Source organism: Hylobates moloch, unplaced genomic scaffold, assembly GCF_009828535.3.
Source record: "Hylobates moloch isolate HMO894 unplaced genomic scaffold, HMol_V3 SCAFFOLD_12, whole genome shotgun sequence".
NCBI classification, from domain to species: domain Eukaryota; kingdom Metazoa; phylum Chordata; class Mammalia; order Primates; family Hylobatidae; genus Hylobates; species Hylobates moloch.
The window spans coordinates 29,089,347-29,106,295 of NW_026652287.1; the positions used below are offsets into that span (position 1 = coordinate 29,089,347).

Sequence of the window (16,949 nt, forward strand, 5' to 3'; positions counted from 1 at the left end):
TCTTGTCTCTGCCTGTGTACCCTTAAAGGCTTATTTGAAGTGTCTTTCACACAGAGCTTTTCTTTATTGTGATGGTTCTACATCAAGCTTCAGTAGCCTCCAGACTCATATTCTGCCTTGAAATTTGGCTATTTCTATACAGAACCAATTTCCACTTCCTTTAGGTGGTTGACTTCATATATGAATCATTTTATCTCCTCTCGGCATCTAGCATGGAACCGTCACATAATAGGCAACTGATAAATATTTGCTAAACATAATTACTCTCAACGACTCTAACAAAATCTTAATGCATCTGAGAGACCTAATCCATTAAAGCTTCTACATGTGACTCGATTTTCCAGACCTCAATGTGCTTAAATTTCTGTGGAAAATATTGCTTTTGAAAAATAAAAGCAAGATGGAATTTGCAGTAAAATGTTCTTAGGGTATTAGGTAGTTGATTACAACTTGGGGTTGCTGCTACTAGGTCACTTTATCACAGTCTGAAAGTCAATCATCTCTAATGACTTCCTTTGCCTTTTGGGGGTTCATAGCTTAGTTCTTTCTAAGAATGTATACTTTCCAGAACCCAAAGTCTAGGGCCCAATAGTGTGGGTGGAGTTTAGGATTATTTCTGTCAAGTTTAAGATGGGCTAGGGCCAAGGAAACAAGTCAGTGGGTGGGAGTTTCTATATTTGAGCATTACTGGAAGATCCCAGGGTGGTGGCTGTGACCCTAAGCATGCACCCAATGTTAAGGAGTGTCAGAAACTTCATGGATCACAGGGCTTCTCTTCGTATCCAACTCTTTGTAACATGACCTGTTTTTGCATTTTGGAAGATGAGAGTAATGTTTTGGATCACACAAAAATATTTTTTATATCAAATCCTGAAAACGTATTGGAGACAATCTGGTGGTAAACCATCGCTATTATCTCTTCTGGGTTGAATATTTTGAAGATGGTAATCACATGTATACATATGTGTGTTAGACGTATAGCTGTGAGTAGCACTCATTTTTCCCAACCTCTTCTGCTTCCCCAGCCCATAAACATGTTTTAGCAATGACGGAATCATTTCCACCTAATTTGAACCAATTTCTGTGCTGTAGGTACTCAGCTTGAAACAGATATTCTTAACGAAGACTCAGATGGCTTGGTCTTTTCACTTCTTGTGGAAGTATTCATTGCTTCCATCAGTTTAAAGCCATGCATACTTGTACTAGATGGAATTGAAGAACTGATTGGCATTTATGGGATTTCAGGTCAGAAGGTAACATCTTTTTAAAATAACCCCTATTTTATCACAACTTTATAAAAATAAAACAATTTAAAAAAAGAAATACAAAGAATAAAAACTTCATTATTTAGGATATATTATATATAACACCTTTCCATTGCATCACACATCTCTGGTTTTAGCCAACACTGCTTTTAGTTACTGCTTTATATTTTAATTAATTAAGAGGCAGGGTCTTGCTGTGTCGCCCAAGCTGGAGTGCAGTGGGATGATCATAGCTCACTGTAACCTCCAACTCCTGGGCTCAAGCCATCCTCTTGCCTCAGCCTCCAGACTGCAGGCACACACCACCATGCCTGGCTAATTTTTTCAACTTTTTGTAGAGATGAGGTTTTGCTATGTTGCCCAGTCTGATCCTGAACTCCTGGGCTCAAGCGAGCTTCCCAGCCTGCCTTCCAAAGTGCTGGGATTACAGGTGTGTGCCACTGCACCCAGCCCTGCTCTATATTTTATTGAACAAATACTTCTATAATGTATTTACAATGGGCCAGGCACCATTTTAGGAACTTTAAGAACATTAATGCATTTGGCTGGGCACGGTGGCTCAGGCCTGTAATCCCAGCACTTTGGGAGGCCAAGGCGGGCGGACCACCTGAGGTCAGGAGTTCAAGACCAGCCTGGCCAACATGGTGAAACCCCATCTCTACTAAAAATACAAAGATTAGCTGGGCGTGGTGGCAGGTACCTGTAATCCCAGCTACTTGGGAGGCTGAGGCAGGAGAATCGCTTGAACCCCGGAGGCAGAGGTTGCAGTGAGCCAAGGTTGTACCATTGCACTCCAGTCTGGGCAACGAGAGTGAGACTCCATCTCCAAAAAAACAAAAACAAAAACAAAAAAGAATATTAATGCATTTAATTCACACAACGACCATATTAGGAAGAGACTGTGCTCATCTTCCCTATTTACACAAGGCAAACTGAGCACAGAGATGGTAGGTAGCTTGTCTAAGGTCCTAAGATGGTTAAGTGGTGACTCAGAATTCAGACATGGGCATTCTGGTTCCAGCCACTGGGGCCTTTCCCCATGCACATATCTGCCCCCTATTTTGTACTTTGATCAGTCTTACTGTCTTTTATGTTGTATAGTTTGGTCTACCTCATCTTCACTGGTTTTACACATACAAAATTGCATTCATGGGTTGTCATCTTCAGTTTTTCTCCTGTTTGAGATAATATTGGATCAGTGGAACCTCTACTAATACTTGGCACTAGTTATTACTTGGGGAAGCAGCTTCTTTAAAACTTAAAACTATACGTAATCAATCAATTACGTGAATAAGATCTGTTTCTCATAGAAAATACGATAAAAAAGAAGAAAATAGGAAATTAAATACACTCATAGTCTCACCACTGGTAACTATTTTGCTGCTGTATACCCTTTTTCCTATGGATATCTATCTATCTATATATACATATGCATATTTATGTAAAGAAGTCACACACCACATTGTTTCTTAACCTGCTTTTTAATTTAATATATCACAATGCTGGGGGCGGTAGCTCATGCCTGTAATCCCAGCACTTTAGGAGGCCAAGGCAGGGAGATCACTTGAGGTCAGGATTTCGAAACTAGCCTGACCAACATGGTGAAACCCCATCTCTACCAAAAAAAAAAAAATACAAAAAATTAGCCAGGCATGGTGGTGCACACCTGTAATCTCAGCTACTTGGGAGGCTGAGACAGGAGAATTGCTTTAACCCAGGAGGTGGAGGTTGCAGTGAGCTGAGATGACACCACGGCACTCCAGCCTGGGCGACAGAGTGAGACTCCATCTCAAAAAAAAATTGTATATATATCATGAGCACTTACTGTAGGCAAAGCACTATTAGCAAAGACAGACAGACATAGTCCCTGCAAAGAAATGGAGCTTTCATTCTAGTGGGGAATGGCAGACATTAATGAAGTCATATCACTCAAATAAATATAAATTGCAACCGTGACATGTGCGAGGTACAGATTGGTATGTAGTATTGTGACAGCCTCTCATGAAGGGATGGCTTTCTGGAAGAAGGACTTGAGGCAGAGCTCTTTAGAAGGAGGAAGGATGGCCAGACAGTTACCTGAAGCAGTTTAGGGTAGCGATTAGGAGGCTGCCTCTGGTGCCAGACTCTTGGTTTGAATCCCAGCTCTGCCACTTAAGCTAGCAGAATGAATTAGATAAGGCATGTAGCTCCTCTATCCTTGAGTTGCTTTCTCTGCCTTTCTAGAGTGTTGTCATTAGGATAGAATGAGTTCATGTATTAAAATTATGCCCAGGATTTAATTTACAGAGGTATGGTTGGGCGACCCCATGGACAGGCCGGTACCACTGAAAGACGAAGTCGTTGCTTATGTTTCCTGAGAGAAGGGGACATGCTGCTCAGGGACCCAGGGGAAGGGTGGTCAGGAGGCAGAGGACAGGAACAAGGGGAAACTGAAGCCAGAGTCTTTACTGGAGTTTCTATAGGAATGGCAAGGCAGGGCAGGGTAAACAGTTTAGGGTTGGCTAATTTGAATTTTTTTGTTTTTTTTGAGACGGCATCTCGCTCTGTAGTTAAGGCTGGAGTGCAGTGGCACAATCGTGGCAATCATAGCCTTTTCCTCCCGGGTTCAGGCCGTCCTCCCACCTCAGCCTCCTAAGTAGCTGGGACCGCAGGCTGGGGGTATGAGCCATCATGCCCAGCTAACTAAAAAAAAATGTTTTTGTGGAGACGAGTTCTCTGTATGTTGCCCAGGCTTAATTTGAATAATTTTGATGCGCTTTGGGCACAGAGGCTGCCTCTAGTTTTCTGGTACCTGGCCCTGGGTTGATTTAGGGAAGGGTTATTGTGTGAGTTAGATCTGCACGCTAAAGGCAGATTCCAGGCAGGCTGTCCACCACCCCCAGTAGTTAGCTAGCCTTGGGAAGGGCTGGGTCTGTAAGGTCCTGAGGAATGTTAAATCATCCTAAGATGCAGAAATTAAAAACCGTAATTAATACAGTTAGTACCTACAGACACATTCAACACAGTGCCTGGCTCAGAGTGAGTATGTGATGCTTGGTGTTATTAGGCAAAGAGGTATTGTGGGAAAGGCTTTTCTCATCCTTTTGACTAGATGAGGTGTCTGCCATCAGCAGGCTTGTGGGCTCAGAAGAGAGATACATTGACTTATAGAAATAAGAAAACTCCATTTCTTAGATTCTTGAAAAATGTGACGGAAATTTATGTCTAATACAGTTCTCCTTACAGCCAACACACAGAGTCCTTTAAATTTAGCAAATAAAAATACAGGATGCTCAGTAAAATATAAATTTCAGATAAACAATAAATTAATTTTTGGTGTTGAGTATGTCCTGTGTAATATTTGGGACATTCTTATACTGAGAATTATTTGTTATTTATCTGTAATTCAAATAATTGTTAGCATAGGTATGTTAGCATAAAGGAATCGAGAAAAGATTGATCTTATTAGGTATTTATTTTGTTCCAAAATAAAATGATTTAACTCATGATAGTATTGCTGCACAAAGTGACAACTTCTCAGCATAAAATAACATCCTCTTTTTCAACTGAATGTTTCCAATTGCACTCTCCAGTTTCCTCTGGTTATTCCTGTAGGTCATTCTTCAGAATTATGTGATATTATTAAATTACTTGCTCCTAGGAACCTCTTTTTAGAGTTCACATTTGCACAATCAAATTCATACCTGACACGAGTCAAATACAGTTCTATTGAGTGTGACTTGATATTTTCTTAGCACCATAATGCTTACAATTCAAGTTACTATGAATAACCTTCACTCCAACCCTTATTCTATACTTACTCCCTATATCGTACCTACTCTAAGTTGAAAAACCATCAACAAAGTAATTTTAAAGTCTTTAATGTTTTCAAATGTCTTTGATTCTCTCCATCAGGCGAAAGATGTTTCCTGGCTGCCACACTCACTCTCCCCTCATTGCAAATTTATCATGAGCACTGTCTCTTCCAGCCTGTCCTACAAGTTGTTGTGTGCCCGCCCGGATGTGAGGACAGTGGAACTCATTAGCACAGGAGATGAAGAAACAAAATTAAACATCTTTAGAAAGCATCTCTCCATTCCCATGATGGACCCCTTCCAACAGACCCCACAGGCATTGAGGAAAAAACCAGACCTGAGTCCTTTAAAACTCACAATCCTAGCCAATGAATTGAAAGAATGCAGAATCTACTGCAATGAGTTTCAGTGTATGAAGGAGTACTTGGAGGCCGTCTCTGTTCAGGAGCCCTGGGAATTAGTTCTCAAACACTGGATTGAAGACTACAGTTGGACTTTTCAACCCAAAAGGGCAAATTCAGACACTGTGGCTTCAGGAGAAGGTAGGCCTTGGCCACTGTTGACAGCTTTGTGGGAGTCCACAGGGAGAAAGATGTGGGGTGGACTCCTGTGCAGGGAAGGGGGCTCTAGGGACAGGGTTGTCAGAGAAAACACAGGATGCCCAGTGAAATTTTTCTTTCTTTTTGAGACGGAGTCTCACTCTGCTGCCCAGGCTGGAGTGCAATGGCACGATCTTGGTTCACTGCAACCTCTGCCTGCTGGGTTCGTGAGATTCTCCTGTCCTAGCCTCCCGAGCAGCTGGGATTACAGTCACCCGCCACCACACCCAGCTAATTTTTTGTATTTTTAGTAGAGACAGAGTTTCACCACGTTGGCCCATCTGGTCTCATACTCTTGACCTCAGGTGATCCACCCGCCTCGCCGTCCCAAAATGTTGGGATTACAGGCATGAGCCACCATGCCTGGCCTGCCCAATGAAATTTGAATTTCAGATAAACAACAAATAATCTTTAGTAGAAGTATGTCTCAGATATTGCATGGGACATACCTATGCTAACAATTATTTGAATTACAGATAAATAACAAATAATTCTCAGTATAAGAATGTCCCAAATATTACACAGGACATACTCAACACCAAAAATTAATTTATTGTTTATCTGAAATTTATATTTTACTGAGCATCCTGTATTTTTATTTGCTAAATTTAAAGGACTCTGTGTGTTGGCTGTAAGGAGAATTGTATTAGACATAAATTTCCGTCACATTTTTCAAGAATCTAAGAAATGGAGTTTTCTTATTTCTATAAGTCAATGTATCTCTCTTCTGAGCCCACAAGCCTGCTGATGGCAGACACCTCATCTAGTCAATTCAGGTTAATTCCATCAATATGGTTTGTTTTTAGTGAGCTCAGGATTTTCTCAGTGAGGCGAGGATTTGTGGCCTTCCCATATCTCCTTTGGGTTGATCTGAGATCCAAGGGCCTGGGTGCTGGGTGGCCTTGGTTGTTCTCTGTCCCTGCCATCTTCCACCTAGGTGGCCATGGTCTCCATGGTCCACAGATGTTGACTTCTCTGCACTTCTGGCTTCCTCTAGGACACACGTGTGCCCATCTGTTCTCAAGTCACTGCATCTCTGTGGCTCCCAGCTGACGGGGGCCACATCCTAACAGAGGATCCTCTCCCCTCAGCCAACTTCTGTGCTCTGCTTGAGTCTTGTTCTCCTCTCTGATTCTCTCCTATACTTTCTCAGTTCCACAAATGCTTTTCCTCCTGAGTGGGGGAAAAAATCCTCTTTAGATCACCCTGAACTTATCTGAGTTTATTGTTTGTCATAAAAAAAATTTATTCCATGTGTTAGTCAGGAGTTTGTTTTTTGTTTTTTTTTTTTAAGCTAGGGTCTCACTATGTTGCCCAGGCTGGCCTCCAACTTAAGGGATCCTCCTGCCTCAGCCTCCTGAGTAGCTGAGATTACAAGTGTGCCACCACCTCACCTGGCTCCAGGAATGTGTTTTATGATATTCAACAATCAGGCTTTTGAGAGTCAAAATTTGTTCCCTCAAGCCATTGTCCCTACCATGAACTTCAAAAGTCTATTTTGAAACTTGAGTTTTTCTCTGCTATAACAGTCTTCTCTTAAGGGCAGTGAATTTAAAATGGAGCAGGGATGGGGAAGTGGGGGTGAGAAGTAGAAAATACTTGGAATGAAAGACACAGCTGGGCATGGTGTTTCATGCCTGTAATTCCAACACTTTGGGATTCTGAGGTGGGTTGATCACTTGAGGTCAGGAGTTTGAGACCAGCGTGGGCAACATGGCAAAACCCTGTCTCTACTGAAAATACAAAAATTAGCTGGGTGTGGTGGCACGTGCTTGTAATCTCAGTTACTTGGGAGGCTGAGGCAGGAGAATCACTTTAACCCGGGAGGTGGAGGTTGTAGTGAGCCAAGATAGTGCCACTGCACTCCAGCCTGGGCGACACAGAGGGACGCCTTCTTTAAAAAAAAAAAAAAAGAAAGAAAGAAAGACACATTGATTAGTGCAACAAATCATCCTGCCCTGTTTTTTTGCTCTACAATTTGCATTTCTGTAAAGAAAATTGACTTCAAATTTACTGTGCCCTCCTGCACCTACAAGGAGGTGGAAACTAGTTCTCCGTGCCCTTAGAAGAGTCACTCAGGCAAAGTGACCTGTGGCTGTGTTGCCCTCCATCTCCAGGTCTGTGCAGGAAAGCCCAGGTATCCTCCCCACCAAAGACTGCTCCACCCCCTAGCTCTGCCTAGCCACTGCCACTGAGGCCCAGGGAGCTCAGCCACAGGTGCAGGAAGAGCTTGGTTAAGCTGAGGCCAGCTGGGTACAGTGGCTCACACCTCTAATTCCAGCATTTTGGGAGACCATGGTGGGTGGATCACTTGAGCCCAGGAGTTTGAGACCAGCCTGGGCAACATGGCGAAACCCTGTCTCTACAAAATATACAAAATATCAGTCAGACATGGTGGCATGCACCTAGAGTCCCAGCTACTAGGGAGGCTGAGGTGGGAGGATTGCCTGAGCCCAGGAGGTCAAGGTTGCAGTGAACCGTAATTGTGCCACTGCACTCCAGCCTGGGTGACAGAGTGAGACCTTGTCTAAAAAAAAAAAAAATGCTGAGGCCAACCTCAGGGAAGCTTGGCTGACTGGGGTTGCACAGCTCTGCCTTTGCTTCAAGATTGCAGGTGATTTGAGCTCATTCCCCAGTCCTAGCATAGGAGATAAAGTCAGAGTGGTAGACTGTGTGCTACCATTTCTCTGAATGGTCTGAAGGATCTCTTTATAGTCGGCTGATCATAAAGCCAGAAGGAGGTCCAGCTATGGTGGAAAAATCTAAGGGTCAGGTGGGTACTGAAGAGCTGGCTTAAGTGGTATCTGTGACTGTGTGACAGGGGAACAATCACACAGAAAAACCACTCATAGCCATAAATGCAAATTAGGTGTTGGAAAACCTTAATACAGACTGCTAGGCAGAAACATGTGGTGTAATCATCAGCAAGCTTTCCAGTGTGTAACCAGAGCTCTGGATGTGTTCGTTGTGACTATGGATGATAGCTTAAGGGTTAACAGTATGTATGGGCTCTGCAGCCAGGCTGTCTGGGTTCAAATCCCAGTTCTGCATTTATTTCTGTGTGACCTTGGGTAAGTTATTTCACTTCTCTGTGCTCCATTTTCCTCATTTGACAGGGGCTATAAGAGTATTTCCTATAGGATGATTGAAAAAGAAGGTTGTTGAATCATATAAAACATTCAGAAAGATACCTGGCTCATGTTAGCTCTTATTCTTGTCATCATCATGTTGCCTGTGCAGGACTGGACGGCTGGGTGGCCGACAGTCGGTGCTTACTGTGCCTGTCGCATGGTGGCTTGGCTGAGGATGAGCTACTTGAGCTTTTGGACATGCTGGGCTACAGGAATCATTACAAAGTGACCACCTTGCACTGGGCTGCCTTCTGCAACGCCACCAAACAGTGGGTCCAGGAGAAGCCCAATGGCCTTCTGTATTTCTGGCACCAGCCCCTGTGAAGTGCAGTGGAGCACAAGCTTCTTGGTAAGTAAGGCTTGAGTCTGTGGAAATACCTGCTGGTTAAGGGGTTAAGGAAAAGCAGGAGCCACATGCAAGGGAAGCCTTGTAGTTGGGATATTTCCCATAGAAACAAATCCATAGACATGTATGAAAATGGTTATATGTTAGGGTTTGTACTTGATTATGAGTAACTGAGACCTGACTTCAATGGCTGGGGTTTGTTCTCTCCTATAATAGACTTCTGGGAACAGGCAGTCCAGAGCTGCTCTGTTGGCTCCACAGAGTCACCTGGGTCCCAGCTCCTTCTGTGTCCCTGATTCACTACATTGCGTGCATTCTCAAGGCCATCTCGTCGGATGGCTGCTGGAGCTCCAGCCATCAGGAAGGAGGAAGGGAGGAAGAAGGGCTTGCCACTTTCTTTTAATGAGCTTTTCTGGAAGTTTCATACCAACATTTCCACTTAAGTGTCTTTGACTCAGAAATTCATTAGTTGGCTACAGCTAGATATGAGGGAAGCTGGGGATGGAGGTTTTGACTTGGTGCATTCCTACCCCAAATCAAGGTGGTGTTCTGACACTAACAAAGAAGAGGTAAATAGATTCTGTCTCTGCTCCAATTCTTTTCTTTTCTTTTTTTTTTTTCTTTTTTTTTTCTGAGTCTCGCTCTTGTTGCCCAAGCTGGAGTGCAATGTTGTGATCTCAGCTCACTGCAACCTCTGCCTCCTGGGTTCAAACGGTTCTCCCGCCTCAGCTTCTCCAGTAGCTGGGATTACAGGCACCCACAATGCCTGGCAAACTTTTGTTTGGCCATGTTGGCCAGGCTGGTCTCGAACTCCTGACCTCAGGTGATCTGCCTCAGCCTCTCAACTCTTCTCTAATTCTGAAATCGAATTCGTATCCCCTGCTGAAAAGGACTGCAGGGCTGCACTCAGGAAACTTTGGCAGTCACACACACCTGACCTAGGAGCAGAGCACTGTTTGTCAGTTACTTGCATAGAGCGCTTCAGGTCTAAGGACTTGAAAAGTCTTTAAATCACAGTCACCGGGAAGATTCCAAGCTCATGCAAATTTCCTTTGAACTTTACTATGTTCTGTTTTACTTTCCTTTTTAACAAGGTAAATCCTTTATACTGTTTCCCTCCTACATTGTAATCATTCCCATTATCTCAAGTTATGTGATGTGAAGGAGAGAGCAGGCCTAGGAATGAGGATGCTCTTAGATTTATGGATGCTCTTCTGTTTACTGGCTGTGTGATGGTTTGCAATGCGCTCAATTTCTCCACTTCCCTGAGAGCAGTAATACCCTTGGTGGTGCAGGGACTAAAGTGTCATGGTGTGGCTGTTAAAATTCCAGGTGTGTATTGCACCCCATTTGCTGCACTGTCTACCTACACATAAAGCACTGCTGACAGTATTCACTACTGTCAGGAAAAAAAAAATTGTCATGCTGCAGAATCAGGCTGTGAGTAGCATCAGGAATTGTAATAGCAGTAATTCACCTCCATGTGGCCTAGGCAGGCGAAATAAGCCCATCTTCCAAGGGTGGGAAAGATCCAAAAGCCAAAGCTGTAGTACTTGAATCCACTATGTTGGTTTTTGTTGTTGTTGTTGTTGTTGTTGTTGTTGTTGTAAAGGGCTCTCTTTCTTCACTCTTGTCCAAATGTCATGTCAGTCATTTTGAGGTAAGCTGGTCTCTCTTAGTCACATGCATCTGTGTGCATCTTGCCTGTGAAATTAATGCCCTATCTAGCATTATATTCAATTTGTAACCTAAATTACTCCTACCATAAATTGGCTAACCTAGAGAGACCCTTTGACCTCTAGGCTGTGATGGAGCAGCCTCTTTTCTCTTCTGTTACTAAAACTGAGGATCGTTTGGTCTTATATACTTCGTATGTTGCACACATGTGTGTGCATACACATATGCATGCATATTAGTGTGGCTGCAAAGGAATAGGGCAAAGGAGAGCTGCAAAGCTGAGAAATGCTCCTCTGTTGCCTATAGGCCATTATGTCTTGTTAATACTGATCATGATAGCCACATTTGTTTTTAGTTACAAAATTTAATTGTAAGGATCAAGCAGTGGTTGTCAAACCAATCCACATTGCCAGCTTTGAAGTGTTCAGATGCAAATTTTTTTTTTTTTTTTTTTTTGGGACAGAGTTTCACTCTTGTCACCCAGGCTGGAGTGCAATGGCGCGATCTCGGCTCACTGCAACCTCCACCTCCCAGGGTCAAGTGATTCTCCTGCTCAGCCTCCTGAGTAGCTGGGATTATAGGCATGTGCCACCACTCCCGGCTAATTTTGTATTTTTAGTAGAGACGGGGTTTCTCCATATTGGTCAGGCTGGTTTCGAACTCCTGACCTCAGGTAATCCACCCGCCTTGGCCTCCCAAAGTGTTAGGATTACAGGCATGAGCCACCTCGCCCGGCTGCAAATTTTTAAATAAATGTGATAAATACCAGTCATGTTTTCCTAACATTGTTCAGGATCTACCTGAACTTGATTCTGGACATAGTTCAGTACACAAGCATAGAAGAAAGATAGTGTAATCACCAATAATTAAACGAAAGACAGCCACATTTTTTTTCAGTGTTTTCACTGTGCCAGGCACTTATATATTATTTTAATTATTTCTGATGCAACGAGAACATTCTCAGACTAGACTAGGTCACTTCGCACCAGCACCCTGGAAAGTCCTCACCTGCCTCAGGTGTTCCTGAGTCCATGGCAGTGTCACCTGTGCTCACTCATCTGTTTATTGGCTGTAGTCACCAAAGAATCTCTTCTGGTTTCTGCTTAGCAATGTAGATGCCTCACAACTGTCCCTGCTGGTGTTTTTCACCATGAGAAAACCAGACTTCGTGCCAGGGGTCCCTCCCTCTCCTTTGGTCTTAAAGCAGCCAGATCTTGAGGTGCTGGGGTAGTGCTGGTTTCCATCAGAAGTAGGGGCAGGCATCTCCTGGGAGATCCGAGCACATTGCATGCCCTTCTCTGGCAAACCCCACCCTTCTCAGGCTCTCAGGGAGCCCTTCCTGGAAAGAGCCTCTTTCATTTCTTCTTGTAATGCTGCACCCCATAAGAGTTCCCAAAAAAATCCAGTCTACGGAGCCCATTTTTTCCACCTCTGTTGAGTAGAAGGAATTTATATAGCATAGTGGTTAAAAGTGGGATCTCAATGCTGGACTCAGGGTGAGCCCTGATTTCGCACTTGCTAGTTAATGACCTTGGCCACATTATTTTACCACTTTGTGTCCCAGATGCCTCATTAATAAAATAAAGTACCACCTTCATACAGTTCTTGTGAGCATTCAGTAATGTAAGTTCTGTAAAGCACTTAGCATAGTGCCTGGCGCATCGTAAAGTCTCAAGAAATGTCAGCCAGTATTAACTCCTTCGTTTTCCTCGTGAATCTTCTCTATGGCCTCCTACCCACTACTTTTCCCAAGACGGCCCATGCAAATCAACTGGTGATCTTGACTTCTGTGGGCCTAAAGATTATTCTGTTTCATCAGGCACCCTCAAGCAAGTCTGAATTCCCTGAGACCCATTCCAGTTTCATTGAATAGATGTTTGCTGAATGAATGTGCAGGTATGCTTGGCTGCTGGTTTTTTGGATCTGCTGTTTCTAGCAGCTTCCATCTCTGTTGTTTTGAGGGTCAGTACTAAACCTCAGCCTCCAGTATCTGCCTGGAATCAGGAGCTGGAGGGCTGAGCACAAGAGAGAAGGTGTGAGCCACCTGTACACAGCACCATGGTCTTTGGAACATGAGCAGCCTCATTGCTCCCTGTCCCTGTCCTCATCTCATGCTCAGGTCTGCATGCTGTTTGGCAAACAGAACCCATCTTCCCTCCTTCTGGAAATCACCACGGCATCTTACTAGAAATGATTTCTCGTGGAGAGCAATGGCTTTGGGCTTGGATAGAACTGGTGTGACATGATGCGAGGTGCTTACTTACCTCCCTAAGACTCAGTTTTTCACCTGCAATGTAGGGATAACAGTATTTGCCTTGAGGGTATTAAAATGCTAATTCGTGTAAGGTCTAGCATCTGGCACTACAATAAGCACTAATGGTGGCCATTTGAGCCAAATGCCAAAATTTCTAGCCCACCCTCCCCCTCCCACCATGGAAAACACTTCCTGGCCCCGTTGTTGGGTGGGGCCTTGTGACTCAGTGGCCACTGGCAACGTTCAAGATGGCAGCTGCTCTGTCAGTCCCACAGGGAGGAGAGCTGGATTGGAGTTCCCAGTCTCCAACCTGTGATGGACATAATAAACCTTTGCTCTTTTAAGCTACTGAGATTTGGGAGTTGTCTTTCAGTACAGCATAATCTAGCCCACCAATCTAGCACTACATAAACGTTGGCCATTTAGTCTATCATTGAGTGCGGCAATGTGTATAAAGATGATGCTGGGGTCAAATCATTCCTCACATCATATGTGTAGTTGGAGGAGCAGTGGCATTAAGCCAGAAGGTTGGGATGCTATTTCTGCAGTTACTGGTCATGTGGTGACCAGGGGTAAGTCACCTGTCTCTCTGATTTTGTCAAATGGGGATGCATATCTATATCCTCCTCATGAGGTTATTTTAAATTAAATGCTGCATTTTCTATGAAAATGTTTTGCATACTTTACGTATTGTGTTTAACTCTCTAGATCTTGAACCCAGGTACTATTTATGCCAGTTCTTTTTCTCCCTCATTCCCACCCCACTTTCCCGATTTATAACCATACACATAGTTTTGCCATACACAGTGGAGGAGGGGAGTTTTTTTTTCTTGCAGGGGCTTGTTAGGCACTGCACTTGCCATCTGGGCACATCTACGCCCTTTAGACCAGATAGCATGGGGTCTCTCCATATGGGTGGGTGACCTGGAAATCATGTAAGTGGAAATGAAGAACAGTTGTTTAAACAATGAGTTCCCCTTTTGTTAGAGTTCTTACGAAGAGCTGGGCTTGGTGTGCCACCTAGCTGTGTGTTCCATTATCTTGCAAGAAAAAGTGACAAGCAGAAAAGTTAAAAATACTTCTATTTTAGTTTTCAAGGATAGAGATCACCAGGATTTAGTTAAATAAACCCTTTTGTTTTTGAGAAGCTTATGTCTGGGTAGTATGATCTACTGGAACCATTTCTCTTTGGAAATGAAGATATAGTAGTCCTGGCTCCAATATTAAATTTGCCATTTGTTTGCCAGCTACCCCTTGGTTCATATGAGATCCAGGCAATGGCTTAACTTCTCCAAAATGCACACTATGAAATGTTCAAAAGTGCTTATTTAAGCAGGAACCATAGTGTATATTTAAAGTAGAAAAGTAGGTTACAAATGTTTCCTTGGGGGAGGGGAATGACTTAACATGGAAAATCAACATGCCTGCAAACTTCTCCAATTCTAGGTCAGTGAGCGTAACTAGAACAGATTCTTTGGTAAATTCAGACTGATGTGTAAGATACAATTTTTTTCCAGTTATACTGACTTTTATTTCTCTAATTACAGCCACAGAGTTGTCATATTTTTGCTGTAGTATTTTCATGTACTAAAAAGTCAGAGGCATTAAACTGTAATTGATTTTAAAATAGGTGTAATCACTCCTGTCAGAGAAAGCAGTCCATGTTCATTTCAGAGCCCAATGAATCACAAGAAAACACATTTTCACCAAGTGTTGATCAGATACTTCCAGCGGCAAACCTCTTTCTGGAGGGTGTATCAAGAATTGCCATGGCATACGAAAATGAGTGGATGCTTGCGGGGGTTGTGCAGCTTTCTCTCAAGCCCTCGGTAAGTCTTGCCGTTTTTATATCATTGTATTCAGGCAGATTTAGCTTTCCCTTTTACCGGTGCTGTGTTTAGATACCCATGGTTCCCTTGAACAAGTTGTATCATTCATTTATCCATTCAAGTACCCTCATTCATTCAGATGGAACCATCCTCTGGCATCAACTTCTGTGGTTGCTGGATCTCCAGGGTTACTCCCCTTGGTCTGTCTGGCTCTGCAGAGTGTTCATTTCTCCTCTTCACTCGATGTGGAGTCCTCTCAAAGTTAAGTGGCATTCCAGAGAGAGGAGGGCAAGGATGAGAGCTGGAAACGGTAGAAGATTGGGCAATCTCTGCTAGACCCTCCTATCTGCTTCCCTTCCATTCCCTTCTTTTCCCTATACTACTTCCCCTTCCCTCTTACTCCCTCCCACCCACCTCCCTTCCCTTCCTTGTCTCTCTCTTCTTTTCCTCTGACTCATTAATTCAGCAAACATCTATTTATGACCCATCCTGCCTCCCACAACCTGCTAGGCCCTGAGGGTGCAGAAGTGAATAGATACAGCTCTAAGCCTGTAGGTGCTTTCCATCTAGTGGGGGAAGATGTGGAGCCAGAGAATTACTGTACATGGTGGTAATGCCTCGCTAGAGCAATGATGCAATGAACTGTTGCAAGCACAGAAGAGGGAGGGGCTAGTGCTCTGCCTGGTAGACCCAGGGAGCCTTCTCAGAGGAGGGGGCTTCCTGGGTGGATCAGGAGAATTGGCTTTGACTGCTGAAGAGTGAAAGGCTCATATTTATCTGGTGATCTCCAAAAGATATGTTAGGTAAGATGTTTATGAATAGGCTACTGAAATGTGGTAAGTAGAAGAGCTTCCTTTAAGGCCTGAAATACTAAAATGATATCAATTAATACATTGTGTCACAAGTATCACAGATTTTATGTCAAAAATCCAAAGCCCGGGCTTCTGGACAAGGCTGCACCTCATTCACTTCTGGAATGTATTATTGGAGGCCGGCTATGATGATATCTCTGAGGCCTATTTACTTTCAGTGGCCAAGATGAAAGCAGATCAGTGCCTTACAATGAGGAAGAGCGGTACACTCTCAGGTATGTGAGTTGCAATGTTTCAGTAGTCCATTTTGCTGGGATATAGAGTGGCCAAAGTTATGATTCTCCTGTTTCCTCACATAATTCTGATGAATCCAACAGACCTCCCTGACTACTCCTTTCTGCAATTGAAGCCAACAAGTTTTGAAGACAAGAAATCAGGAAAAAGTATTAATTTTGAAATGGCTTCTCTTTGTCTTCTTGCAGTGATTCTTTTTTCATATCTTTTATTTTTTATTTTATTTTTTTTTGAGATGGTATCTTGCTCTGTCATCAGGCTGGAGTGCAGTGGTGAGATCTTGGCTCACTGCAACCTTCGCCTCCCAGGTTCAGGTGATTCTCCTGCCTCAGCCTCCCCAGTAGCTGGGACTACAGGCACGTGCCACCACACCCAGCTAATTTTTGTATTTTTAGTAGAGGTAGGGTTTCACTGTGTTGGCCAGGATGGTCTCGATCTTTTGACCTCATGATCCACCTGCCTCAGCCTTCCAAAGTGCTGGGATTACAGGCGTGAGCCAGTGTGCCCGGCCACAATGACTCTTTTTTAGGGGTTTGTCCTTAACATTCTTTCTGTCTCTCCACTTTTTCGTGGCTTCAACCACAGCCTTAATACCTCCTGTCTTTCCAGCTTGAACCTCTTTTTGGAGTACCAGGTACATCCCCTCTTTTATGAGAGCTAGTAAGAGTATTATTGCTTGATTAACAACTTTCCTGAGTGAGCAGTTAACACTTCAAATTAAATAGGTGAAAACCTACATTATTTCAGGATTTTCTCTCCCAAATTGTTTTTCCATGATCCCTCTGCCTGCTGATGGTAGCAGCAACTTTTTCCATCACTCAGTATTGACAACACTACTTCAAGGTGGCCTCAATCAAAATGAGGGCAGCTATTCTTTGACCTTCTGCTTCCGTGGCTTGGGTTTGGACAGCACTTTGGTTAATTTTTCTTCCCTTTGTTCTCCATAAG

The 16,949-nt window shown here is 43.5% G+C and overlaps 1 protein-coding gene across 1 annotated transcript in view; it reads left to right on the top strand.

Annotated features, from left to right (window-relative positions):
• LOC116478029 (putative tetratricopeptide repeat protein 41) overlaps positions 1 to 16,949 on the top strand; it is a 72,624-nt gene that overhangs the window by 16,710 nt on the left and 38,965 nt on the right. The window contains 5 exon segments of the mRNA XM_032168861.2: positions 1,093 to 1,253; positions 5,160 to 5,601; positions 8,899 to 9,138; positions 14,697 to 14,895; positions 15,801 to 15,982. Of these exon segments, the coding sequence (XP_032024752.1) occupies positions 1,093 to 1,253; positions 5,160 to 5,601; positions 8,899 to 9,138; positions 14,697 to 14,895; positions 15,801 to 15,982 (1,224 nt within the window).